This window comes from Hylobates moloch, unplaced genomic scaffold (assembly GCF_009828535.3).
Source record: "Hylobates moloch isolate HMO894 unplaced genomic scaffold, HMol_V3 SCAFFOLD_13, whole genome shotgun sequence".
Taxonomy (NCBI): Eukaryota; Metazoa; Chordata; class Mammalia; order Primates; family Hylobatidae; genus Hylobates; species Hylobates moloch.
Window position 1 is genome coordinate 47836854 of NW_026652288.1, and position 26265 is coordinate 47863118.

The window sequence follows — 26265 nt, forward strand, 5'->3', positions numbered from 1 at the left end:
TAGCACTGTGGCCACAGGCAACCCCACCCACCATTCTTGGCCTTGCAGGAGCGGTTATCCGGCTGCAGCAGGTATCCTTCGACACAGCCACATATGAAGGAGCCGTCTGTGTTGGTGCATAGCTGGCTGCAGGTGCCGTACACTGAGCACTCATCAAAATCTGCCGGGGAAAGGGCAAGAATGTGGTCATTTCCAGTGTGACAGGGGCAACGAAGTGGGTGATCATCAGACATGATCAACGTGTGCATCCTTACAGCTACCTTGAAGGACAGTTCGGCAGAATCTATTATAGCATGAAATGTGCAAACCTTATCACCCAGCAAGTCCAGTCTTGGAAAACACTCATGTACATATCACTCATTCATGCAGGGAAGATTTATTGAGTCCCTACTATGGGTCAGGTGCCAGGGGTACATCAGTGAACTTTAAAATAGACCCACATTGCTGTCCTCATGAAACTTATATTCAGATAATAAATGAAATATAGTTACTATAATAACATATGAAACAAAGTAAATAAAGTATACATTAGAGGTGCTAGTGCAACGGAAAGAGAACAGGGATACAGAATGCAGATGGCAGGGACGTAATTTTAGAGGGGTCGGGGGACGGCTTCACTGAGAAGGTGGCATTTGCACAAAGCCCCGAGGGAGGCAAATTTAAAACAGAAAAGTTTGCATTGCTTGTAGCAGTGAAAAATTGGGAACATCTCACTCATCAACAGGGAGGTGACCAAGTAAACTGTGGTAAAAGTCATACGTCATAGTGGTTTCTAAAAGAATGATGTAGATCTTTACATATTAACACAGAAAAAAAATTGTGGAACACACTGATGAGTGAAAAACATTGAAAATAATACATACAGTATACTATCATTTATGTAAAAAAGAGCACGCAGTACTCTTGAGCAGGACTTCCAATTACATTTTCTGTGAATACACACAGACAAATGCATAAAAAAGGGCCTGAAAGAGAGAGAGCAAACTGATAACAGAGTTGAACTCCAGGGAGAAGGCAAGGGGACCAGAATTGAAGGAGATTTGTCAAAGGGGACTTTGGTTTTACCTGTTAATGCTTTAATTTTTTACAACAGAAAAATTTACATATAAACTATAATTTCAAGGTGAATTTTTAAAAGTCTAGTGGAAGCAAATGGTTAGGTTCACAGTCATGCCCTGGGGTGGTGGCACGCCCTCTCTTGCACCTTCCTTCTAGTTTCTTATTCCAGCCAGGCCCCCTACCCCTCTCTGTCCCTCCCTGCCCACCTCAACTGGCCACTGGCACACACACATGCACACAGGCATATGCACTCACACACCTTTGCAGGTCTTGCCGTCTGCCTGAAGCTGAAAGCTGCTGTTGCAGTAGCAGGTGGGCCCATCGAGTGTGGGGACACAATGGTGCTGGCAGCCCAGGCGAGAGCAGTTGCCTCGGAGCTCTGTGTGGGGGCAGGAGAGACATATATTCAGGCCGCCAGATCTGGCAGCTGCACTCAGGCCACAACCTTCCCCTAAACCCAGTCAACCTTCAGAAACCACTTCTAAGGGCTGCAGTGTCAGAGACGGAAAGGTCTTAGGAAGCATCTACTACATTTCACAAGTGAAGAAACTGGAGCCCAGAAAGGCTATAAGACAAGCCCAAGGTCACATAGCCAGTGATGGCTTAGAACCCACATGTCCCTGTTCTGGATGTTCTGGGCTACCTCTGTCCCTATGGAGAGCGGTTCTGGCACTTTCTTGGGGTCAACAGGAAGAGGGGACAGTGAGTCTTATCCCTTTCATATGCCTCTCGTCTACACTGCCTGGGGATTACAATGTTGGCTTCAGCTGGGGCTGAAGAGTGGGCATAGAATCGTGTCTGTCCCCACAGGATCCCAGCTCTGGCCTGGAAGCACCTGTCTAACCCATCGCCGGAGCCCTAGAGGCCTCAGAGAGAAGGCCTAAGGCCCAGGTAGAGGACAGGAAGGAGGAGCAAAACTGGTCCCCTCTGGATTCTTTTCTAATCTTTCTCCTGCCACTGACCCACTTCCACATTGGAGACAGAAGGGAATGAGACAGGAGGGGGGAGAGGTGGGAGAGCAGTTGCCCCCCCAGACCAGCGACCCAGTTAATGGCCTTGCGTGGGGCCAGGCAGCCTGGCCACAAAGACCCCTTTGTCCAGCGGCCTCACACCCTGGCTTCCCCCTCCACCCCCACCTAGGAGAGAGAGCCGCCCAAGATGCTAAGACGTTTAGAGGCACTAAGCCTGCCAGGAAGAGTTGGGATGGGGGGCCAGGCCCCCGCGATTCTTTCTCCTCCCCGCTTCCACCCGAGAGCCATTCGTGCTGCCTGCCCAGACTTCCTCCACAGAGGGGGAAAATATCATTTTCTCTGGAAAACCTAGAAAGAGTAACTTTTCTGGATATAGCGTGAGGGAATGAGGAGGCCGATTTCTGCAATATCAGAGAAGGAAGTTCAGACCTGAGGTTTCTGAAGTTCTCTGTTGTTTTAGAGACTGTAAAGGTACTCAAAAGGAAGCAAGCTTGAACACACACCACACAAGAGGAAGGGGTGTGCGTGGTCATTTAAGTCAGCCCCCAGGCCCGCATTCTGCATCCCGTCCCAGGAGCTTCAGATGAAAACATGCAAAATCAACCAAAGAAAGGGAGAAAAATCTTCCACAAACTCCCTTGCTCCATCCTCCCTCCTCCTAGTGAACAGGATCCAGACGAGTCTCCTCCCACAGACAGATGTTTTCTCGGGCACACAGCACAGGACACTGCCCCCACACCCAAGCACAGCCCCTCCCCTAGGGCCACGCTCATGGCCTCTCAAAGCCGGCCTCTTGCTCCGGGCCCAGACCCCGAGGAAAAGAGAAGGGAGAGGCCACTATTCCCTAACATGCAGGCTTGAGGCTCTGCCTCCCCCGACACGACTCTCAAATGCTCACGCTGTGACCGGACTCTCCATGGCCCACAGGGCCCTTTGGGGAAAAGACTGTAGAGCTGGTGACCTGAGCCACAGGCTGGAAGCAGCCTGACTTATCATCCTAATGTTCCCACCTCGGCCTGGATGGCTTTCCTATCAACCACCTCAGACAGTCTAGACTGTCAGAGAGGGAGGGACCAAGGCAGCTTTAGGGCCCCTCAAAGATCTGCAGCTCCTGGGGGATGCCTTCTAGGGCACCCGTAGGGGCGGCAGGTGGACTAAACTAGATCGCTAAGCTTTAGTCACAGCACCTCTGCTCCTCCCTGTGTTCACACTCAGGCTTCATGCAGAAAACCTTTTGAAGAAAGGATCATACTATTTTTAAAAAAGTATGAAAACACTGATCTCTCATCTTACAGAAGAAAAACTGCGACCTGGAGAGAGGTAGTGACTAGTCCAAGAATACACAGCCAGAGGGAAGTGCCCAGGCTACAGCCCACGGCTGAGGCCCACAGGGCTGTCTGACCAAGCTCCAGGCCCAAGGGGCACATCAATTTCACCTGCTCTCTGAAGGCAAATCTAGGCAGGGGACCAGGACAAGGCCTTATCCCCACTGAAGGTGCCAGGACAGTCCTCAGAAGGTGGGCTGATAACATGCTGCATTCACACAGGAGAGTAGAGAGTGGAAAAGTCCTTACCTCGGCAGTGGGGCCCCTCATCTGAGCCATCCATGCAGTCCTGGACCCCATTGCAGAGGCGGGACATGGGAACACACAGCTCGGTACCCAGGCAGTTATGCTCGTTTGGCTGGCATCGTTGGGCCTTACTCTGTGGACCTGAGGGCAGACAGAAGGGTGGGCATGAACAAGCTGGCTATGGTGGCTCTCTGGTCAGCTGTTCACTGGGGACGAGGGGAGATAAAACTGGGGTTTCAGATCTCAGGAGGCCTCGGGGCTAGTTAGACTCTTCCACCTAGAACTCTTTTATAACATTCCCCACAGTAGCCACACACCTGTAGGCAAACAGGTGGAGGTAGAAACTAGGCCTTCAGCAAAGAGTCCACCCTCCAAATGCCCCATACCTATGGACCCCAGTGCCTCAACATTCTATGCTCAGGAGACAGGCTGAGGACAGCCTGGTTTTTGATGATGACTGAGGTCAGTAAAAGTTTTGATGATGCCGGGAGTGATGGCTTATGCCTATAAATCCTAGCACTTTGGGAGGCTGACGCGGGCAGATCACTTGAAGTCAGGAGTTCAGGATGAGCCTGGCCAACATGGTGAAACCCCATCTCTACGAAAAATGCAAAAAATTAGCCGGGCATGGTGGCATGCACCTGTAGTCCCAGCTACTCGGGAGGCTGAGGCAGGACAATCGCTTGAACCCAGGAGGCAGAAGTTGCAGTGAGCTGAGATTGCACCACTGCACTCCAGCCTGGGCGAGAGAGTGAGATCTGTCTCAAAACAAACAAACAAAAAAAGGTTTTGATGAGCTGAGGGAAGCAGAGTCCATGGCAGAGAAACTCCAATGATAAGGAAAAACTCCTTCCCACAGCTCCCAGGTTGCAGAACCCGGGGCCAAGAGTGGTGCCAAATCTTCTAGACCTTCACTTTCCAATACGTAGCCCAGTCACATGTGGCTATCAAGCACTTGAAAGGCAGCAAGTTCAAACTGTAAGTATAAAATGTACACTAGATTTTGATGACTTAATACCAGAAAAATTCAAAAGATCTCTAATGACTTTATATGAATATACTGTACCAAAGTGATAATATTTTGGATCCATTGGATAAAATATTCAAATTCATTTCATCTGTTCATTTTTATCTTTTTTATGTGGCTACTCGCAAATTTCAAAATAGCACATGTGGCTTGCAATACATTTCTATTGGACAGCACTATTCTAGACTTCCAACCCCACAGCAACAGGCCTGATAGAAGGATTTGGGAAGAATCAAAGGTTATGGTCTGGCCAGGCATGGTGGCTCATGCCTATAGTCCCAGAACTCTGGGAAGCTGTGTCAGGAGGATCACTTGAGGTCAGGAGTTTGAGACCAGCCAAGGCGACATAGTGAGATACCACCTTTCAAAAAAAAAAAAAAAAGGTTGAGGCCAACTGGTCATATCATCTCTGGAACTTCCTTTGTTGCTCAAGAGGATGGATGAGATAGAGAGACCACTGTCTATTGGCCCCCAAGCCTGGACATGGTGTGTGAGTGACAGTGTCTATGACCCATGTGTGCCTGGACAGGAGTCCGCTTGCACAACTGAGGGTGTGGCTGTATAGCATGCAACGGTGTGTAGTGAGAGTGTATCTGTGTGTCTTTCTGTATGCTGGTGTTTCTGGCCTCAGGGAGTTTCCATGTGAATCAATCTGGGTTTGTGTGTGTGTGTCTCTATGTTGGTATGTGTGTCTGGGGACATCTCTCTGAGTATAGAGTGTGTTTCTGCATCCACGTTTGAGTGTGACTCTGTGTTACCGTGAGAATGTGTTTGTGCCTTTGGGTGGGAGGTGGGCTCATCAGTGCCAGGTGGGTCGGTGCGTGATGTTATGAGTCCAGGGGGTATGAGTGTGAACAGAGTGGTAATGCATATAAGGTGAGATTTACAGCAAACTGAAGGAAGAATGAACAAAAAGAGCCAGATCTGACCCTTCTGCATGACTTTCTTTCCTTCTAACGCCAAGGATCAGGGTCAAAAGTTTGGGGGTGCAGGTGGCATCAGACAAGAAGAGACTCCAGGCTGAAGCACCCTGCCGTAGATATACCTGCTGAATACCCCTGGCCCCCATCCTCCAGGGCAGAGTGTAGGGGTGAGGCAGAGCCCACTAGTGGCTCCCTTTCCAGCCCTAAAATTACCCCCGATAATTATGGGTGGGGGTTTGAGGACAGGACACTAGATGGGACTGGAGCAGGATAAAGCCCACGAGAGAGAACAGAGATGGACCTAGGAATGCAGGGTCGCTTTGACCCTGGCCCAGATTAACCAAGCAGGGGAGAGGCTAAAGGTGGAGCCACCAGGACTGTGCCAGCTACCCAGGACTCTGGGGTCCCACCAACAAGTTCTCCACTTTTCTTGGCAGGGCAAAAGCTGGGCGGGGACCTTTCTCCCAGTTACAACAGCTGCCTCCGATTACACCACTTACTGGGGGCAGGGGAAGGCGGGGGTAGCGGGAAACGCACAGGGGTGGGGCTTCTGGTTTGGGGCTGAGCAAGTGCCAGTGGCCTCTGGCCTGGGAGCCAAAGGACAGAGGGAGATCTGAGGATCCGACAAGACCTGGGGCCAGTCATCAAGGGTCAGGGAGGCTGAGAGGTGGAACAAGGGAAGAGCTGGAAGGAAAGGGAGGCCGGGCCATCTTCTAGCAAAGCTGTCAGCCCAGAGAACACCGTCTTGGGGTGCAGCACCTGAGGGAGAAATCTGAGGTGCCATTTCTAAGCCCAACAGGCACCATGCCAAACATTTTGAAGGGGTGTAAAGGACAGTTTTAACTGTGTCATGGACAAATACAATCACTGAGCGAGGTCCATACCAGGCTAGGGATCAGCTGTCCTCCTCCCAAACATCTGCCAAAGGAAGAGGGATAAGTTAAGGGTTTGGGGAGAAGAATCCAGAAAAGGTACTTACAAATCTCAGGGGCCTCGTCAGATCCATCTGGGCAGTCCCTCTCACCGTCGCACCGCCAGCCCTTTGAGATACAGGTTATTTGATCTCTGCAGGCAAACTGCTTGGGGCTGCAAGTCTTAGGGGCTAGGGCAAGGAAAGAAAAGGGGGTATAAATAAAGGATGGAGGCCAACTCTGTGGCCCCAAAGTTCCCTAGGACTGCTCTTCCTTCCCTAGCATCAGTCTCCATCTAGCCCAGACCCTGAGCCCTGGTCTATGTGCCTGGGGGTGTCAGGGGGTGGCTTTGGGTAGTTCCTAGACACTGTGTATCTGCGGTGGGAGTGGGGAGGATCCAGAAGCACATTTTACTGCACCCCTCCAAGTCCTCTAGGCTGCCTGTTCCTGGGAGTCAGGGTCAAAGTCTTTGCTATTCTTGGTTACTCTGATCAGACACCAGCACCCCCTGGCTTTGATGACAGAGTGATGGTGAAGGGGGGTGCATTTAGGCCTTGACATGTTTTCTCTTTATCTTCCTCTAACTCCTACTAGAGGCCCAGAGCTGGTGTTATCTAACCTCTCTGCTTCTCTGCCTTCTGGGACACTCCTGGTCCCCTGACCCATCACCCCATCCTTCCCAACCCCTAATCACTAGGCCCCCAGATGGGAGCAGTGGGGAGGGATGCCCTTGGCACACACAGTGGTAGTTGGAGATGGTATTAGCAGAGGCACAGGAGGGCAACACTGGGCAGGAACGGGCAGGGTGGAGAGCCCTGCTTCCATCTCCATTCCCTATTCTTTTTTTTTTTTTTTTGAGACAAGGTCTCACTCTGTCCCCCAGGCTGGAGTGCAGTGGCACAATCTCAGCTCACCGCAACCTCCACCTCCCAGGCTCAGGCGATTCTCCTGCCTCAGCCTCGCCAGTGGCTGGAACTACAGACACGCATCACCATGTCCAGCTAATTTTTGTATTTTTAGTAGAGACGGGGTTTCGCCATGTTGACCATGCTGGTCTCAAACTCCTGACCTCAGGTGATCCACCTGCCTTGTACTCTCCATTTTCTAAAGACACAGCCTCCCTTGGTTAGACCTTAGGGAGACTTTCAGTAGACATCCTTAGAGTTAAGAAGCACCTAAAGATTTTCAAGATATCAGAATTGGGGAGCAGAGGCAGGGGGATGGCTGAAATGAACTCTAGGACTGTACTGAAACAGTCCGACTAGTTAGCTACTATATTCAGGACCTCTTGGCCCTATCCTCCCACCCCAATCAGGCTTCTTCCACTCCTACCCCATTCTCTTCCCTCATCCCCCAAGGAGGAATTAAGAATGGTGACAATTAAATCTTTTTTTTTTTTTTTTTGAGATGGAGTTTTGCTCTTGTTGCCCAGGCTGGAGTGCAATGGCACGATCTTGGCTCACTGCAACCTCTGCCTCCTGGGTTCAAGCAATTCTTCTGCCTCAGCCTCCTGAGTAGCTGGGATTACAGGCATGCGCCACCACGCATGGCTAATTTTGTATTTTTAGTAGAGACGGGGTTTCTCCATGTTGGTCAGGCTGGTCTCGAACTCCCGACCTCATCTGATCCAACCATCTCAGCCTCCCAAAGTGCTGGGATTACAGGCGTGAGCCACCGCGCCCGGCTGACAACTAACTGTTATTGTGGGCTCAGTATTTGCCAGGAACTGTGGTAAAGCAGTTTTTTCCATGTATCATCGTATTTAATTCCCTCCACAGTATGACAAATGGGGACAACTAATACCACCATTTCACAGATGAAGAAATTGAGCCAGGTGACTTGGCCAGGGTCAAATAGCTGGCAAGTGACAAAACCAGGACTCAAACCAGCTAAGCTGACTCCAAGCTCTGAACCAGTGAAATCCACACCAGTCCTCCCATTCCCACTCCTCCCAACCTCTATCACCACATCCTCCACAGGAGAAACAGTCACCCACCCCTTCTCCCCCACCCAAGGCTGAGCTCCCAGTCTCCTGGCCTTTCGTGGCTTTTCCTCAGCCTGTGCCATCACATTTCTATTCTGCTGGCACACACTGAAGGCCAGCTCTATGCCAGGCACTGCACTAGGCATTAGGGTGCCAAGGAGGGTGAGATGACCCTCTGCCCTGCAGGAGCCAGAGTCACCTGAGAAGACAGCTATACCCAACTAATGCAAATGCAGGGCAGAGACAGAAGTATAAGGAAAATGGGTGGGGGGCTCTTAGGAGGGAGGGAGTCTGATGGGAGCCTCACCGAGATGTCCTCCCTCCTAACCCCCAACACTGGCAAGGGGGACAGCACTCAGGCCCCTGGCCAAAATGACCGAGTTCAGGAAACACATCAAGGATGGCCTAGCCAGGCTCCCCCTTCAGCCCCCCTCCCCTGGCCCCCACCCTGAGCCTGGAATAAAGGCCCCTTGAGGAGGTGGATAATGCTGAGTTCATTGCCCCACTGGGCCAGCTGTGAGGTCTTCCCGGGAAACACAGCCCGCCAGCCTAGTTAGCATGCCGGAGAACCGTCCGCTTCCCCTGACCAGCCGTGGCCGGCTGAGGGGGAAGAGGGGGGCTGGAATGGGACTCAGAGGCAGATGGGATGTTTGGAGCCCAGAAACAGACCCCCGTGCCACCCACCTGGGACTTGGTCCATGCCCTGCTCCTCCCAGGGGCAGAGCGCACAGCCACGGCCTGAGGTCACCGGGTGGTCACCTAACCTCCCCTCCATTCCACATCCCAGCCATGGTGTCCCCTCCTTTAGCCCTCACTGAGTCCCCCCGCTGTCCCCCACCCCCATTTTTGGCCTGAACTCCACAGAGGAAACAGCAGCTGGCAAACTCCAAAAGCTGGAATGAGAGAGATTCACAAACCAGATGTGCTCTTGCAGGGAGGGGATGGGGGATGGGACAAGTGAAAGGAAGAGGAGAGCCCAGGCCCCTATCCCACAGCAGCACCGGGGGAGGGGGCCACATCTCTTGAGGGCCTGGCCAGCACAAGGATTGCAGAGAGATACGTGAAAGAACTTCCTGTCAGGGCTGGTGTTGAAGGCCCCAGGAATCTGGAGCGAGAAGGCTGAGGCCTGTCTTTGATTTCCTTCAGGGGGAGAGGGAAGAAAGAAACAAATAAACTACTTTGGGGCAGTATACACAGCCAAGGGAAGCCTCACTCAGAGCTGGGAGAGAGCTGGGTTGGGAGTGGGGTAGGACACTTATAATCTGCTTAGAAGGAAAGCCAACCCCACTCCCCTCAAAAAAGCCTTCTGTGTCTGAATCCAGCACCCAGAAAACCCACCTTTGTGGCCTGCAGTTTAGATGAGAGAACAACACTGCCCTAAGGTCTGAAGCAACTAAGGCCTTCCCCGCCTCCTGGCCCGCATGAGAGAACCCGGAGGTCTCCCTGACCGATGGGAGCTAACCTTTTTCACCTTGCTAACCACCAGCCACTGATTGGAAATACGGTGACTATTAACTCACTTAGATACTATAACCCTGTGAGGTGGGTGCCCTTGCAGCCCCCCTCTCACACATGAGGGCACAGGGTGACTGGTAACTGAGCAGGTGGTTTCCTCATAGGTCATGGGATGGAGCCGGGTTAAGAAAGGAAACCAGGCCAGGCGCGGTGGCTCACGCCTGTAATCCCAGTACTTTGGGAGGCCCAGGCAGGCGGATCACGATGTCAGGAGATCGAGACCATCCTGGCTAACGCCATGAAATCCCGTCTCTACTAAAAATACAAAAAATTAGCTGGGCATGGTGGCAGGCACCTGTAGTCCCAGTTACTCGGGAGGCTGAGGCAGGAGAATGGCATGAACCAGGGGAGGCGGAGCTCGCAGTGAACTGAGATCGTGCCACTGCACTCCAGCCTGGGCAACAGAGCGAGACTCCATCTCAAAAGAAAAAAAAGAAAGAAAGAAAGCAAACCAGCTGGGCGCAGTGGCTCCCGCCTGTAGTACCAGCACTTTGGGAGGTGGAGGCGGAGATGGGCGGATCACTTGAGATCAGGAGTTCGAGACCAGCCTGGGCAACATGGTGAAACCCTGTCTCTACTAAAAATACAAAAATTAGCGGGAGGCGGAGGTTGCGGTGAGTAGAGATCACGCCATTGCACTTCAGTCTGGGTGATGGAGTGAGAGTCTGTCTCAAAAACAAAACAAAACAAAAACAAAAAACAAGGAAGGGAAATTGCAGGGAGAACGCTGTTGTTCTCTGGCCCTGGCAGTGGGGAGAGGATTTTAAGGGGTGGCCTTCAGGGCTCCTCAGAGAGGAGGGAAGGGCATAGAGGAGACAGAGAGGAGCAAGAATGGGACAGAAGAAGGGGAAGACAGGCAGGAGAAGAAGGAGGAGAGAACTAGAGAGGAAGGAGAGAGAGCGAGTTTGGAGGAAGAACACCAGGACACAGGGGCCGTCTGTTCTCGGCTTTGCCTGAAGATGAATGTGACTGCCATGCTAACTTGGCCAACACCCTGCCCCACCCCCCCAAACCCAGGCACCCAGCCCAGCCACGGCCCCCAGGGCCACCAAGCTGGAGCCAGGGTAGGAGGTGTAGAGTTGGGTGTGCGTCCAGACACAACACAGACCCCACTGCCCTGCTTGAGCCTTGGCTGTCATCCTGTGTCCCATTCTGGGACCTTGGGGGTGGGGAAGTGGGGTGAGAATGCCTGGCCAGAGAGGGTGACAGCGAAGTCCAACCCTGAAGGAGTCTTCTCCAAAGGGGGGGAACCCATCCTTTGATACCCCTTGAGGGAGCGAGAGCAAGGAAGAGAGCTAAGACCTTAGAGGTGCTTCTTAAAAGACAAGGAGACTCAGGGACTGCAAAAGCATGACAGGGACCCTTGGGGCCCTTTTTAAGAGTGGACACAGCAGAAGGAGAGATAGGCTCCCCTCTGAGATAGGTGAGAGGGGGGTTTTCTAAAGGGAACTGCATGATATAGCTAAGGGAACAGAGTGGGAGGAGGATGCTCAAGGTGTGGGGGGGCGGAGGCGGCGGGGACAGAGCCTGCAAGAATCTGAATTTTCAACCTTATGGGGGTGGGGCAGCAAGGGCCTCCCAAACCCAAACCGAGAGGTTTTCACTGAATTTTATGTATTTTGGGTGTTGCCCGGTGGCTCCTTCCTGAGGCTCAGACACATTTTTGTCATTCCTGAGTCTGGGCCTCTGCTTTGCGGCCTGGACAGACTGCAGCCTGGACAGACAGACAGACAGGGTGGCTTGGACAGCCAGGGGAGGGGAAGGGTCTCCGTTTCCATTCTGAGTCAATATTGACGCAGCAGGACATTAGCCTGACCCGTGACCTCCCCCACCAGCTTTTCCTTTCCCCACAAATAAAAGCCAGACCCCCAGAAGGCCTCCAGAGGTCACCATATCACTCACTAGGCATTTCTAAGCCTCCCCTCCTTCTCCCCCGACCCCAGCCACACACACGGCTTATGCTAACCAGAGTAAAAGCTCCAAGCTCTTGACTCACTCCTTACATCTTTCTCTAGTTCTTAGGCTCCTGGTCAGGAGGAAGTTCTGCCAGAAGTCTAACCTCCCTCCTTCCTTCTGAAATACCTCCTTTCTCCCTCTTAGTCCACAAAGGGTATCAAGTTCCTTTCTTCCAGAAACATTCTCTCCAAAACGCATTCCCCAAATTAGTGGAGGAGGAAGAAGAAACAGGAAGTCGGAGGAAAGTGGAGAGGAAACTTTTGGTGCTGAACTGGACACTGGGTCTGGCCAGGAAGGGGGAAAAATAGCCAAAACGGAGGGGAGGGAGCTAGGGGGTGAGTGGGAAAGCCCAGAGAGACTCTTGCTCCCAAGAAGCTTTTGGGATACCAAGAGGCCTGGATGGGGGTAAATGGAGACAGGCAGAGAAAAATAAGACAAGTGACAGAGACGCAGAAAGCAGGGCAGAGAATGTCACAAAGGTTCGGCAGTAAGAGATGAACCGAGAGGGTGAGAGACAGAGAAGTTCTAAAAAGCCAAGACAGCGCACACTAATGACAGACAGACAGAAAGACAGACAGCCAGAAAAGCCAGGAAGGGGGCTCAGTCCAGAGATTGCCAAGGCGATGACACAGTTGTCCTGGGATGAACCCAGAGAATGACTACCCCGCTGAGCCTAGAGTAGGGTGGGAGCAAGATCTGCCCTAGCTTGGGGAGACAGAGTCTCAGCCCTAGGCAGTGCCTGACTCAAGGGAGACCCAGAATAGGGACCACTACCACCACTGGAGTCAGGAGGGTAGAAAGGAGGAAGGAAAATGGAGCTCTTCAGCCAGGGAAGCTAAGGCCTGGCGGGGAGAGGCTTTCGTCTCCCCTGGGGGAGCAAGAGGGACAACTCTCCACATACACCCCTCACCTCTTTCCCAGGGAGGGTTTATATTGGTGCCTGAGGCCATTGCACCGGAAACACTCCAAAGCCAACTGCTTCCTTCTCCAAACAATGCAAGATCCTGCTAACCAGGCTGAAATCTGGGACAGAAGAGGGAGGCAGGTTCTCCACCGCTCATATCCAGCACTACCAAGTCAGGGGCCTTCCCGCAGTACCATTCAGCTGCACCCAGATGCCCCAAGAGCAATGAGCCCACACCCAGAGCTGGAGGACCTGAAAGGTGAAGAGTCTGAGGAGTGAGGAGGACCCTGAGAAGAGAGTACTGGGAGGGAATAAACCTAGGCTTGGGAGTTCTGATGTGCAAGGGCTCACACTGTAGCAGGAGGAAAGAGAGTTAGCCTTGAGTAAGGAAGAGCTTCCCAAAAGGTAAGGAAGGGGTTTTGAAGAAGGGGGGCATCTGGACAGAACTGACTCTGGCCAGGACCTGGGCTGTCATCCTTTGGGAGGCTCAGTGATGGAAGGGTGGTTGAGAAAATGAAGAGAGGAGAGATAACAAGATCAGAAGAAAAAGATGTCCAGTGAAGCAGCCCTAAACATCAAAATATCCCTCCAACCCCAAAATGAATTTCTTACACATTCTTGCTTTAAAAGACAGCGAGGCAAAGGGAGGCGTTTAGGATGTGAGTCTGATCAGGGAGAAAGGAGTTTGGAACTTTCTCTCAGGGATCTAGGACGCTAACACCCCAGCTTCATAACTCACTTCCACTATACCTCCTCTAGTAACTGGTAATATGCCGGCTCAAGGGGGTGTGTGGAGGAAGGTCAGGAAAAAGGGAGGGAGGAAGTCAGCCTTATTCTGGGAGCTGTATCTGTCTGGGGGTGCCCTCCCCACTAGAAAATATTCCCCAATCTCAGCAGGGCCCTCAATAGTCCCAACTTTCTGCAACCTCTCCAGCAGCAGGTACGCTCAATTTTGTCGCTAGTGGGGAGTGACGTTACTCCCCAAAGGGCAGGGGACCCCAGAGGCAGTTTCGGGCATAGAAGAGAAAGCAGAAGAGGTGGGAAAGCCCCTAGGATTGCTGCCCTGGAGAGAAAGCAGCAAGGCTGTGATAGCAGGAGGAAGGTTACATACTAAGTCAGGTGAGCTGGGTCATTTCCATTCTCTGGAAAGTAAACAAGAAAGTTCAGTGTTGATGGACCCTGAGGCAAGAGGGCAGGGGTTAGGGATAAGGGATCTCCTAGGCTGCCTCTGGACAGTTGAACTTAACATTTCTATGCAATTCCCCTTTCTCACCACCCTGTACCCAGAGTTGAGTGGAGCTGATTATTTATATTCCTACTCCCAAGGCAGAAATATTGGTGTGTGTTTGGGGAGGGGTCCTCTCCTGGGGCTTTGGATAGTTTGATCTGAGCTGGAGATACAGAGGGGGCGTGGGTGAACATTTTAAGAAAGGGTAGGGAGATAGTTAAGGAGAACATGTCCAGTCTCTCTCTTCCACTAACTTGGTGTGGCAAATAGAACTCCCTTAGGGCCCTGGGAGTGACGCTATCTGGGGTCCCTTCCTGACCTTCCCTGCTCTCCACAGAAACCCTCTTGCTTCTGCCTAACTCTAGCCACCCTCCTTCATGGGGCTCCTGACGGGTCTCTCTCTCTCTCAAAATTTTTTTCTATTCCTCCCAGAAGCGGCTGCAACCCCAATCTCCCTGCCTCGATTTCCCTTCTCACCTCACAGGGCTGAGAACAAGAGAAAAACACATGATAATGACAGGAGTTATGGGCAGGGGCTGGCTGTGCGGCATCTGGAGGATATTCAGGAAAAGCCCCTCTCCTCCTCCGGGGCAGGTAATTGGTGGGGTGGGGGTGCGGGGTAGAGAGTCCCCAAGATGGCACAACTGAGGGCCACTAACTATGTTTTTTGGGGACACAGCTGCTTCCTGACCCTGTAAGTCTTCTCCCCCAATGGAAGCAAGTTAGGGAGAGGGAGGGAGATAATCTGGTTTCAGAGAAAAACTTTCCCAATCCCAGTCTGGCGAGACAGAGGAGGGGGTGTATGATGGTATCGGGCCCAGTTTTGTCTTTGGATGACAGGGCTAAGATGACAGGAAGGGATGAGATCCCACCCCTTCTCAAATCAGGGACCTAGCCCAGCCCAACCCCATGACCCCAGCTTAATGCTTAAAGCTTGGGCAAGACTTGAACCAGTGACTCACAAGTAGGAGAAAAAAACAGCTGACAAAAAAAGGGAAGAGAGGCACCCCATTTCCCCAAAAGGATGCAGTTCTAGCCTAAGCCTAACTCTGCAATATACAAAGTGTGTGTGTATGGGATTTTGGGCTTGGGGGGTGGGTGCAGGGAATAAACACATTTACTAAAGGAGTGTGGGGGCACAGCCATAATCCCCATCCAACCTCCAACTCTCCTTCTAATCCAAACTGTGATGAAGCCAGAAGTCAGGGAGAAGGCAGCCTCCCCCACCCTCCTACCCCAGCATTCCAGGCCATTCTCCAGTCCCCTTCCCCAGTGATGACATCTGACGTTTTTTCATCTCAAAGCTCCCAGGAATTAAGAAGGAAAATTCAAAGTCACATAGTATGGCGAGCTCCCCCTCTCTGCCCCCCAACACAGCCCTACCCCAGGCTACTGACAGAGGCCCTGATAGGGGGAAGAGCCCTCTTCAACACCCAGGCCTCCAGCCGGGGCTCTGGGGTCGATTCCACGCCCAAGCAGGGGGCCCTCCCTCTCCCCACCCACAGCCTTCCCGGGCCTCCCTGCCCTCTCCCCGGCAGGGTACCCCTGGCCTGGCTCCCCCTTCGAGCTACAGAGGCCAGTGCAAAAAGCCACCCCCCCCACCCCCACCCCCTTTTGCAGCCGAACATTGCAAATCCGGATTCCTTCACAATTCAGATGGGGGCTGGGGGGTTGGAGGATGTAGGGGAGGCAGAGGCCCTCCCGGAACAGAGATAGGAAAAGAAGGCCTCTCCTCCCCAGGATCAGAAAAATGGGGAGCCCTCTTCTCTCTACCCAGGCCTCTGGTCTTTGTTTGTGCTGGGGGGCCCCGGAAGCATCATTTGCCCAGGGCCCCCATCCCCCAAATCGGACCCCCATCCCCGCCCCCAGTCGGGCCGCTGCTGTGTCAGCTGGACTGGGATAACAAAAGGCACCCCCTCCCGCGTCTCCCTTCCCCATCCGTATGCAGGAGTGGGGGCTGGGGAGAGGGTGCCCCCAGGGGTCCAAGGGGGACGCGGAATCTCACTCACCGTCGATAGCGGCCGCGACCAGAGCTGAGAGCAGGGGCAGCAGCAGGAGCAACGGCGGGGTCAGCATGGTGTGGGCTGATGCAAGCAGCAGCCCCTTCCCCTCTGGTCCTGCTACTTCTCTCCTTCACCCCCCCAGTTGGGGGGTCCCCCTTTTCCTCCTTTCCCCCTCCTCCTTCTCTGTTCTTATTCTTTCCTTCGGCAAAGCGCACCAGGGGCGTGGGTGAAGAGGTAGAGTTCCGAGCCCCTTGGGGAGGGCCTGCTGACGGGGGTGCGCCCCCTGCCCCCAAATCCAAACCCTTCACCCCACCCCCCCCCGCTTCACTCCTCGCTGCTCTTTCCCCCTCCCCTGGCGAAGCTCACGGCCCCATCTCGGAGCCGCCTCCGGCTGCAAAAATGCACAATTGGGAGGAGGCGGGGAGGGGGGGGTGGGGGGCGTGGACCAGGTAGGGGAGCCTTTGGAGGGGGCTTGATGGAGCTCTGGGGGCTCCCCTCGTTTCCGCCTCCTCAGTGCATGGGCCTGAAGCTCGCACCGCTGTTCCCCGGACTGAAGTGCCGAGGGGGGGGCTGATGGGGGAGAGGGAGGGGACGGGTAGAGGAGGGAGGGAGGGAAGGGGCGGGGAAAGAAAGAAGGTTGGTGGGGGGGAGAAAGAGCTACGCGGCAATCCAGTGAGTGCGCATGCGCCGATTTGACGCGCTGCCCGGGGGAGGGGGACGCGGACCCGCGACAGGGTTCGGAGTTCTGGAAAGCGGTCCAAGAGTGAGGGTCCCGGGGACTCGCTAGCTAGTTTGGGGCCTGGGGCGCCCTCTCCCCTGGCTGGGCCCTCCTCCCTGGTGCTCCAGAGAGCAGAAGGGGCCGAGGGTGGGATTGGGCAGTGGGCGGAGAGCTGAGCTGCTCCCCTTTGAAACTCAGTGTCATACTTTAGGATTTCAGGCTCCCTCCGGGGGCGTCCGGGACTCGGTGGTCTGGGCCGAGGCTCGATTTTCTAGGGGAACCCTGAAGGTGCCTCCTCTGCCTGGGGTGGGGACAGGGGCCGCCAGTCCGCAGGGAAGGTGCAGGGAAAGGCTGAGCTTTGATTTGGAGACTTTGGAAGACCGGACCGGGATTGGGGCCTGCGAAGGAGGGGGCGGGGTGGGGGAGGGACCGAGAGGACCCGCCCCCACCCCGCTCCCGGGCTCGGAGTAAACAGGGACACCCGCGGGGACACGCCGGAGCTTGTCCGCCCGCGTGGGGCTCGGGGATGGAGCCCACCTTAGTACCCGCCCTGCTCGCCCAGCCCTGGGCGCGGGAGGGGCAGGCTCTGGTTTGGAGGGAGGTGAGTCACCAGCGGGTGGGGTTGAGGAAGGGCCACCCCCTTTCGCCCAAGAAGTCGGGGCTCATTTATTTTTCTGGTTTTTTTTTTTTTTTTTTTTTTTAAATACCTTCTGACTGGCTTGCCATCAAGTTAGGGTTTTAGATTCCGAGCGCCAGGATTTGGAATAAGATGAGGGACTCTGGACCTTCGTTTCCAGGCCTCGGGTTCCAAGGAGGTGTCTGCTGAGTGCCAGACCTTTGTCCCCAGGCTCAGCCCACACGGGAATGATACTTTGCAGAAGGCAGGCGCCAGGCGGTTCCCAGGGGCCAGTGAACGTGCTTCTGGCCAGTGCCCCCTTCTGGGCGGCGTTTTATGGCTGTTCCCCTAGTGTCTGACTTTCTGGGTGTCTGCATGTCAGAGTTCAAGGAGCCGGGCAGACGACGTCGGCTGCCAAAAATTGACGCTGGAGAGGAGGGACGGTTCCCCCTTTTATGTTCTAGTTACAGAGAAGTCCCCACTCCAGTCTGTCCTTGGCAGAAACAGGAGCAACACCAAGGACTTGCCTCCTAATGACAGTGAGCTCAACCTTTAGCTTCTTCCAGCCGGCTTTGCTGAGCGCGGTGGCCACCTGCCTTTAGTCTCCCGCGCTAGAAACCTCAGACTTTTTGCCAAGCCAAGGGATCCTTTCCCTCCTATATCCAATCTTGACAGCCTGTGCTCCAGACTTGTCATTTTTTTCCTCTGAAATATATCTCAGATTTCCTCCATTTCCACTGCCAGAGAGTTGCTCCAGGCAGGAACGGGTTCTTATTTCTCCTTTTATCCAGCTCCTATGGCCCAATACAGTGTGAGACACACTATGGGAACTCACCAAATGCCTACGAGGTTCCTCCCAGGGCCCCTCCCAGTACTGGGATCCAAGTGAAATCAGGTTGAAACAGACTTTAGACAGCTTGACAGCTTTGAAAGGAAAACGGTATCTGGAGCAACCACATGTAGCCTGAGAGGGCTTGAAGGGGCTTTCCTCCCTCCCCCTACCCATCTGTCAGGTGAATCTTCCAAAAACTGCTTTCCCTGTGTCTCTTCCTTGCTGGGGAACCTCTAGTGGCTGTCTATAGACCAGAGTCAAATGTGAACTCCCCTTCAGTCATGGCTTTCCAAAACCTGGCCTCAGTCGGCATGCACTTCTCACTTGCAACCTCCCATCCCTTGCTGTCTCCTGAATGTGAATGTGTATTTTTATTAACTTTATATTGTTTAAAAAAAAAAAAAAGGAAAGAAAAGGTAATACCTAGTGGTTAAAAAAAGTACAGGAAGGTACAAAGTAAAAGGAAACTTGATGCTCTCCACCCCCCCCCCATTTTTCTGCTGCACCCTCAGAGTAGCTTCTACCAACAGTTCTTCAGGTCTCCCCTACCAGCAGAGGTTCCCCTCGCTGCCCAGGTTGGAGTGCAGTGGCCTAATCTCGGCTCACTACAACCTCTGCTTCCTGGGTTCGGCGATTCTCCTGCCTTGACCTCCCAAGTAGCTGGGATTGCAGACACATGCCTCTATACCCAGCTAATTTTTTTTGTATTTTTGGTAGAGCTGGGGTTTCACGATGTTGGCCAGGCTGGTCTCGAACTTCTGACCACGTGATCTGGCCTCAGCCTCCCAAAGTGCTGGGATTACAGGTGTGAGCCACCGTGCCCGGCCAGGAGAGTTTTTAAAACAGTAACATACAGGCCAGGCGTGGTGGCTCACGCCTGTAATCCCAACACTTTGGGAGGCCAAGGCGGGTGGATCACTTTTCAGGAGTTCGAGACCAGACTGGCCAACATGGCAGAACCCCATCTCTACTAAAAATACAAAAATAAGCCAGGTATCGTGACGCATACCTGTAATCCCAGCCACTGGGGAGGCTGAGGCACGAGAATCGCTTGAACCCAGGAGGTTGTGGTGAGCCGAGATCGTGCCACCGCACTCCAGCCTGAGCAACAGAGGGAGACCCCCATCTCAAATAAATAAATAAATGAATAAAACAGTAACATACAAATATAAGTGAATATCCTTTAAAACTACAAAGAAACTCATATGATATATACTGTTGTAACTTGCCTTTTTTTCAATTAACTTAGCTTGATCCCTTTCCACATTGAACGCATTTAGCTCACCCTTTGATCTTGGCTACTTGGAATCTCCTTGCTTGGATGTTCCACAGTTTGTTGGGATTGTTGGGCACTTGGGTTATTTCCAGCAGGTGAACTGCTGAGGGTATGTCTGTAAGGTGAGAGAATGCATATTTATGTCTTTCTTTTTTTTTTTTTTTTGAGATGGAGTTGCACTCTTGTTGCCCAGGCTGGAGTGCAGTGGCATGATCTCAGCTCACTGCAACCTCCGCCTCCCAGGTTCAAGTGATTCTCCTGCCTCAGCCTCCCGAGTAGTTGAGATTACAGGCACCCACCACCATGCCTGGCTCATTTTTGTATTTTTAGTAGAGATGGGATTTCTCCATGTTGGCCAGGCTGGTCTTAAACTCCTGACCTCAGGTGATCCACCCACCTTGGCCTCCCAAAGTGCTGTGATTACAGGTGTGAGCCACTTTGCCCTGCTGAGAATGCATATTTCTACCTGAGCCATTAATTATACTGTTCCCCTGCTCCTCTATCCTCCTCAGAAAAGCCCTCCTGTTATTCTCGCTCTGCCTATCTCTCCTGTTCCAAACTTGTATTCAGGATAGCTTCAGTATCCAGAGTTTAGCACTTTATTTTGTGGGCTCTGTATCCACCACTAGGCTATATACTCCTTGAGGGCAGGGACCATGCCTTTTTCTTCTTTGTTTCCACCCAGCATGAGAGGCTCTTGATTGGTGAAAGGAATGTTAGGACTAGAGTTGCCTTTCCTGGAACAGGATGTGACTTCAAGCATCTTCTTCCCTCTATTTCTCCCATAGCATTCATTGTTTAATCCTCTCTACCTCAGCGCCTTCTCTTCCTCCTCACATCTGTTCTTAAGAGGCATCTTCAAATCCTTGGGTTGAGATTATAACCATAATAGTAGGGAATCATGGAGGAATTCTCTGCAATTCATGATTGATACCTGGAATGGTGACGAGGGCAAAGAAGCTAGTGTGGGGAAAGGGTATCTCCTTTTTCGGGTCGCTCAGCAAATTACAAAATACCCCCCTTTTCTGAGTATAACAGGGCCTGGGCTGGGGCTTTAATTGGGTAGCTCTGGAACTGAATGTCAAGCCAGAGGCTAGCACCACCTAGTGGTCAGTTAAGGAAGTGTGCGTAGGAAGGGTATCCCGGAAACGTCTGATGGCAGGCGGAGAGAGGGAAAAGGATCAGTATTTACTGAGCGCTTACCATGTCCCAGGCCCACGCAGTGGACTTTATTTACAGTATCAGCTCACTTAAGTCTACCTTTTGTCATGGGTGTTATTTCCAGTGTGTATAAGAAAATAGAATGTTCTGAGAGATTAAGGAATCTGTCCCAAATAATGGTGCAGATCCAAGCCCAGATTTCATTCACTTAATAAAAATATTAGGTACCTCGTATAAGCAAGTACATTGCTAGGCACTAGGGATAAGAGACGGAAACATACAGTCTCAGCCTTCAAGAAGCTTGCAGGTTAGCTGGGTGCTCAACAAGTGACAGACAATGACAACACAGTCAGTTCCAGTTCCTTAACACCCATGATGAAGGCATGCGCAGAAGGGCATGGGAACACGGGAAGGATACCTCTTCCAGACAAGGTGGTCAAGACAGAGAGCAGCAGATGATGCCAGGCTAAATGTTGAATGAGAGGAAGAAAATGACAACCAATAACAAAAGAAAAGGGTGTTTTAGGCTGGATGGCAGGCAAAGGCATTGGAGGCATGAGAAGTTTAAACATGTGAAGAACATCAAATATGGTATGATAGCTGAAGTTTAAGGTACTTTGAGGGGAGGGTGATGGATGAAGTATCAGAAAGCCTAATCACAAAGCATGATTTTAGCCACAGTAAGGACTTAGAATTTTTTTTCTAGAAGTAGTGTAGAGCCGGTTGAGAAATTGGTGAAGTCCTTAATGCATGAGCGATGGAGCTGGAGAGGAAGAGGATTCAGAAACAGTAAAGAAGTAGGATCTAGTATACTAACCAGTTAACTGTATAGGCCTGAAGATAGTGACAGAGAAATCTGAGTCTAGAAAATTTGGCTTACATTAGAATCACCTGGAGAGTTTTTAAAAATCTCAGTGCTGTGGTGGCATGCATCTGTAGGCCCAGCTACTCAGGAGATTAAGGTGGTAGGATCGCTTGGGCTCAGGAGGTTGAGGCTGCAGTGAACAATGATCATGCCACTGCACTCCATCCTGGGTAACAGAGTGCAACCCTGTCTCAAAAAGAAAAATAAATGTATCAATGCTGGAGGATTTATGCTACTTGATTTCAAGACTTGTAAGTGACAATAATCAAGACTATGTGGTGCTAGCATGAGAATTGACAAACAGATCCATGGAGCAGAATAGAGAACCAGAAATAGACTCACAATCATTTGATTTTTTAAAATAAAAATTCTATATGCATTTATTATTTTATAATGTTACTTTTATACACTTTTATCTTGGAATTATTATTTTTCATTTGATTAGTTTTCTACGCATCTATCATTTTCCCCAAATATCTCAACATAATTTAAAAAAATCAGATAGTTGTTTGATTTCTTATTGCAACTGCTTCGTGTTTACCACCCCTCCACCCTGCTCATTCCTATCTCACCCTGTGCAACTTCTGCATTCTTGCTTCAATGTTGACTAGGCACAGCCTTCGTTTTTCTTTTTGAGACAGAGTTTTGCTCTGTTGCCCAGTCTGGAGTGCAGTGGTATGATCATAGCTCACTGCAGCCTCAACCTCCTGGGCTTAAACTATTCTCCCCTGTCAACTTCCCGAGTAGCTGGGACTACAGAAACATGCCACCATGCCTGGCTTCAGCATCCATTCTTAAACTGCTTTTCACCATTGATCTGGGATTTTACTAATGGCTGGAACCTGTCTGAGACCAGACTATTGGAGGTCTCTTACTGCTGGAGGATGGTATCTCTGGGAAAGGCCCACTCCCAGGCCCAGGAATGCAAGATCCATCTCAGTGCAGCTTTTCTCAGCTCTCTACTTGTCTGGGATACCACACTTCTCAACCAGATTCTGTGCTTCTCATAAAGGTATTTTGATCAGTAAATTGTTAAATCTGTGTTTCTGTGAGGGGATGAGAGGCGGGACTTCCTATTGCACCAACTGGCTGATCCCACTGTAAAAGTCATTTGATTTTGGCAAAGATGTCAAAGCCAGCCAGTGGAGAAAGGAATGTCTGTTCAATAAATAGTTCTGGAATAACTTCATATCTATATGGGAGAAATAAATGAACCTTAACCCCTACCTCACACCATATGAAAAATTAATTCAAGATTGATTATAGGCCAGGCCCAGTGGCTCACACCTGTAATCCCAGCACTTTGGGAGGATGAGGCAGGAGGATCATAAGGTCAAGAGATTGAGACCATCCTGGCTAACACAGTGAAACCCCCTCTCTACTAAAAATACAAAAAATTAGCTGGGTGTGGTGGCGGGCACCTGTGGTCCCAGCTACTCAGGAGGCTGAGGCAGGAGAATGGCATGAACCCGGGAGGCGGAGCTTGTGGTGAGCCGAGATCGTGCCACTGCACTCCAGCCTGGGCGACAGAGCGAGATTCCATCTCAAAAAAAAAAAAAAAATGCAAATTATTTCCACAGTATGATATCTCTCAATACTCACCAAGATGATTAAACTTTAAAAAACTGATGATACCAAATGTTAGTGGGAATACAGAGCAACTGGAACTCTCATACATCATTAGTGGGAATGTAAAATGTTCTATCAGTTTGGAAAAATATGTAGCAGTTTCTTATAAAACTACACATACACCTACCCTATGACTCAGCAATTCTATTCCTAGTTATTTATCCAAGAGAAATGAAAGCATATGTTCACACACAGACTTGAACACAGAATATTCATAGCAGTTTTCTTCACCGTAGCCAAAAGCTGGCTATAGCTCAGGTATCCTTCATTTGAAAAAGGATAAACAAACTGTGGTATAGATCCACCATGGGACACTACTCAGCAAGAAAAATGAAAGAACTATGGATACATGCAGCAACATGGATGAACTTCAAAACATGTTGTGTAAAATAAGCCAGACATAAAAGTACATCCTATATTACTCGACTTAAAAAAAAATCAGAACAGTGGCTTCCCCTGTGGGTTGGGGTGAGGGTAATGATCCACATCTTTTTTTTTTTTTTTTTTTTTTTTTGAGACGGAGTCTCGCTCTGTTGCCCAGGCTGGAGTGCAGTGGTGCGATCTCTGCTCACTGCAAGCTCCGCCTCCCGGGTTCACGCCATTCTCCTGCCTCAGCCTCTGGAGTAGCTGGGACTACAGGCGCCCGCCACCGCACCCGGCTAATTTTTTGTATATTTTTAGTAGAGACGGGGTTTCACCATGGTCTCGATCTCCTGACCTCGTGATCTACCTGCCTTGGCCTCCCAAAGTGCTGGGATTACAGGCATGAGCCACTGCGCCCGGCCATGATCCACATCTTGATAGAAGTTTGGGTGTTACAAAGCAACCACCTGGTAGGGCAGAGATTTGAACACAGGTGGTCTGCCAGCAGCCAAGGTTTTAATCACCATACTACATAGCCTTTGCCCAGGCTGTGGAGCCTCAGATGTGGATGAGATCACACAGAAAGAGTATCCCGGGAAGACAGGAGACTGAGAGGGAGGACGCAGAGAGGTAGGTCGAAGACCGAGAAAGGAATCATGAAAAGTAGTTGGGGGAGAACTTACTCAAGAATGGCTAACAGTGTTGAGTACTGCCGAAAGGCCCAGCAAGAGAAAGACAGGAATGTGCCATCATTCAAGGCCCTTAGGAGGGTGTATGTGACATGGGCCAGGACAGTTTCATGATTGGTGGGGGCAGCAGCCAGCCGGCAGTGTAACGAGGAAGTAAGGAAGAGAAGACTGAATATGAATAACTTTCCCAAGATGCTTGGCTGCACAGGGGAAGGGAGAGAGGCAAGACGGTAATAAGAGAGCTGAGATTTCCTTGCAGAGGCACAGTCCTGACCACAGCTGACTCCATCCAGAGCTGCTTGACTTTGCCCACTCACCAGGATGGCTAACTCGTCCTTCTGTGAAGTAAAGGTCCGTTGGCCACAGTAAGCCTGTGACAGCCTGAGGGCTCCGTTTGAAGCCTTGAGATCAGCTGACTCCACCATTGCTCACATCCTGTCATCCTTGGCAGGCCTTGATTGGCATCCATCCTTCTCCACTAAGTCCAGTCCTTCCTCTTCCTAACACTGTTATACTGGTCTCTACCCCTCTCCTTTCTTGAAGCCTGGAGCCACCCCTGGCTCACATTATCCTGACCCCTCTTGGCTTGTCTGGAACCTGATCCTTCCTTGAGAACATTCTTCCTTTAATGAGGTATCACTTATTCTCTCAAGTGTGTAGGGCGGGTGGTAGTGGGAGGACGGGCAGGCAGCCCACCCTGGAGTCTCCATTTCCTATGGCCATATGGCTTCACCATGGTCTTAGTTAGGGTTGCATTTAGCAGCAAGCAATGGAAGACCCAATTAAAGCAGGCTCAACAATGAGGAGTTTTATAGCAGGTCCAGGGCTGGTTGATTCATCAAGGGTTTTCCACTTCTTCACACTCATACTTTATCCTCATTGATTGGTGGTATCTCCCCTCCCAGTTGCAACGTGGTTGCAGCTATTCCAATCCTAAAAGTGAACATGGCACTGAAGAAGAACAAAACCTTTCCCAGAAGCCCCCTAAGTCCTATTGGCCAGGATTGGGTCACTAGCCAAGGGAATAGAAATACTGTGATTGACTAGGCCAGTTAGATTCATCCCGTGAATACATACGAGGGGGACACCTGTGCGAAATCCAGACTTTGCTAGCAAGGGAGAAAAGCTTGGCTGCTGAATAGGCACTGCCAGTGCTTGCCTCAGTAGTCATATCAAATTCCTCTTCCTTTAAGAGCCAGCTATTTCACCTTCCATTGGGATGTGCAACATAGGGCTTAAGGGCAACATTTCCGGTGCCAAACTAACTGGATTTGAATCCCAGCTCTCTCACCTTAGCCTTGAGCAAGTTGCTGAGTTTTCCATGCCACAGTTTCCTCATTTGTAAAATGAGGGTTATCAGCACTATCCAATAGAATTTTCTGTGATGATGGAAATGCCCCGTGTCTGTTTTAATATAGTAGCCATAAGTCATACATAGCTATTGCACATTTGAAATATGGCTGATACGTCAGAGGCATTGAATTTTAAAATTGAAATAGCCACAAGTGGTTAGCAGCTACTGTATTGGGCACATAGTTCTAGCTCATAGTATTATTGTAGGATAAAAAGTACAGTGCTTCAATTTTAGAGTAAGAATTGAAGTAACACATAAAGCCCCACTAAGTGTTAGTTATTATTTTTGCTGTTACCCACTGATGTCCTGGTCACTTTACTCCGTGAAGGCTTTGTTTATTTTATTTTATTTTTATTTTTTTGAGACAGGCTGTCACTCTGTTGCCCAGGCTAGAGTGCTGTGGTGCAATTATGGCTCACTGCAGCCTTGACATCCTGGGCTCAGGGATCCTCCCACCTCAGCCTCCCCAGTGGCTGGAACTACAGGCACGAACCACCACACCAGGCTAATTTTTGTATTTTTTCTAGAGACAGCATTTCACCATGTTGCCCAGGCTGGTCTCAAACTCCTGGTCTCAAGCAATCTGCCCACCTCAGCCTCCCGGATTGCTGGGATTACAGGCATGAGCCACCACACCTGGCCTTCTGTGAAGACTTTAGCAGCTGACTGTCTTCCTGTCCACCTCAAGTTTTCCACAAACCCAGATGGTT

General features: G+C 51.1%; 1 protein-coding gene across 1 annotated transcript in view; it reads right to left on the reverse strand.

Annotated features, from left to right (window-relative positions):
* LRP1 (LDL receptor related protein 1) overlaps positions 1-16595 on the reverse strand; it is an 84301-nt gene extending 67706 nt beyond the window's left edge. The window contains exons 1-5 of the mRNA XM_058426186.1: positions 16059-16595; positions 6531-6653; positions 3605-3742; positions 1319-1438; positions 32-160 (exon numbers count right to left, since the gene is read on the reverse strand). Of these exons, the coding sequence (XP_058282169.1) occupies positions 32-160; positions 1319-1438; positions 3605-3742; positions 6531-6653; positions 16059-16125 (577 nt within the window). The 5' untranslated portion in view covers positions 16126-16595. The remainder of the gene's footprint in view (positions 1-31; positions 161-1318; positions 1439-3604; positions 3743-6530; positions 6654-16058) is intronic.
* Positions 16596-26265: the final 9670 nt, after the last annotated feature.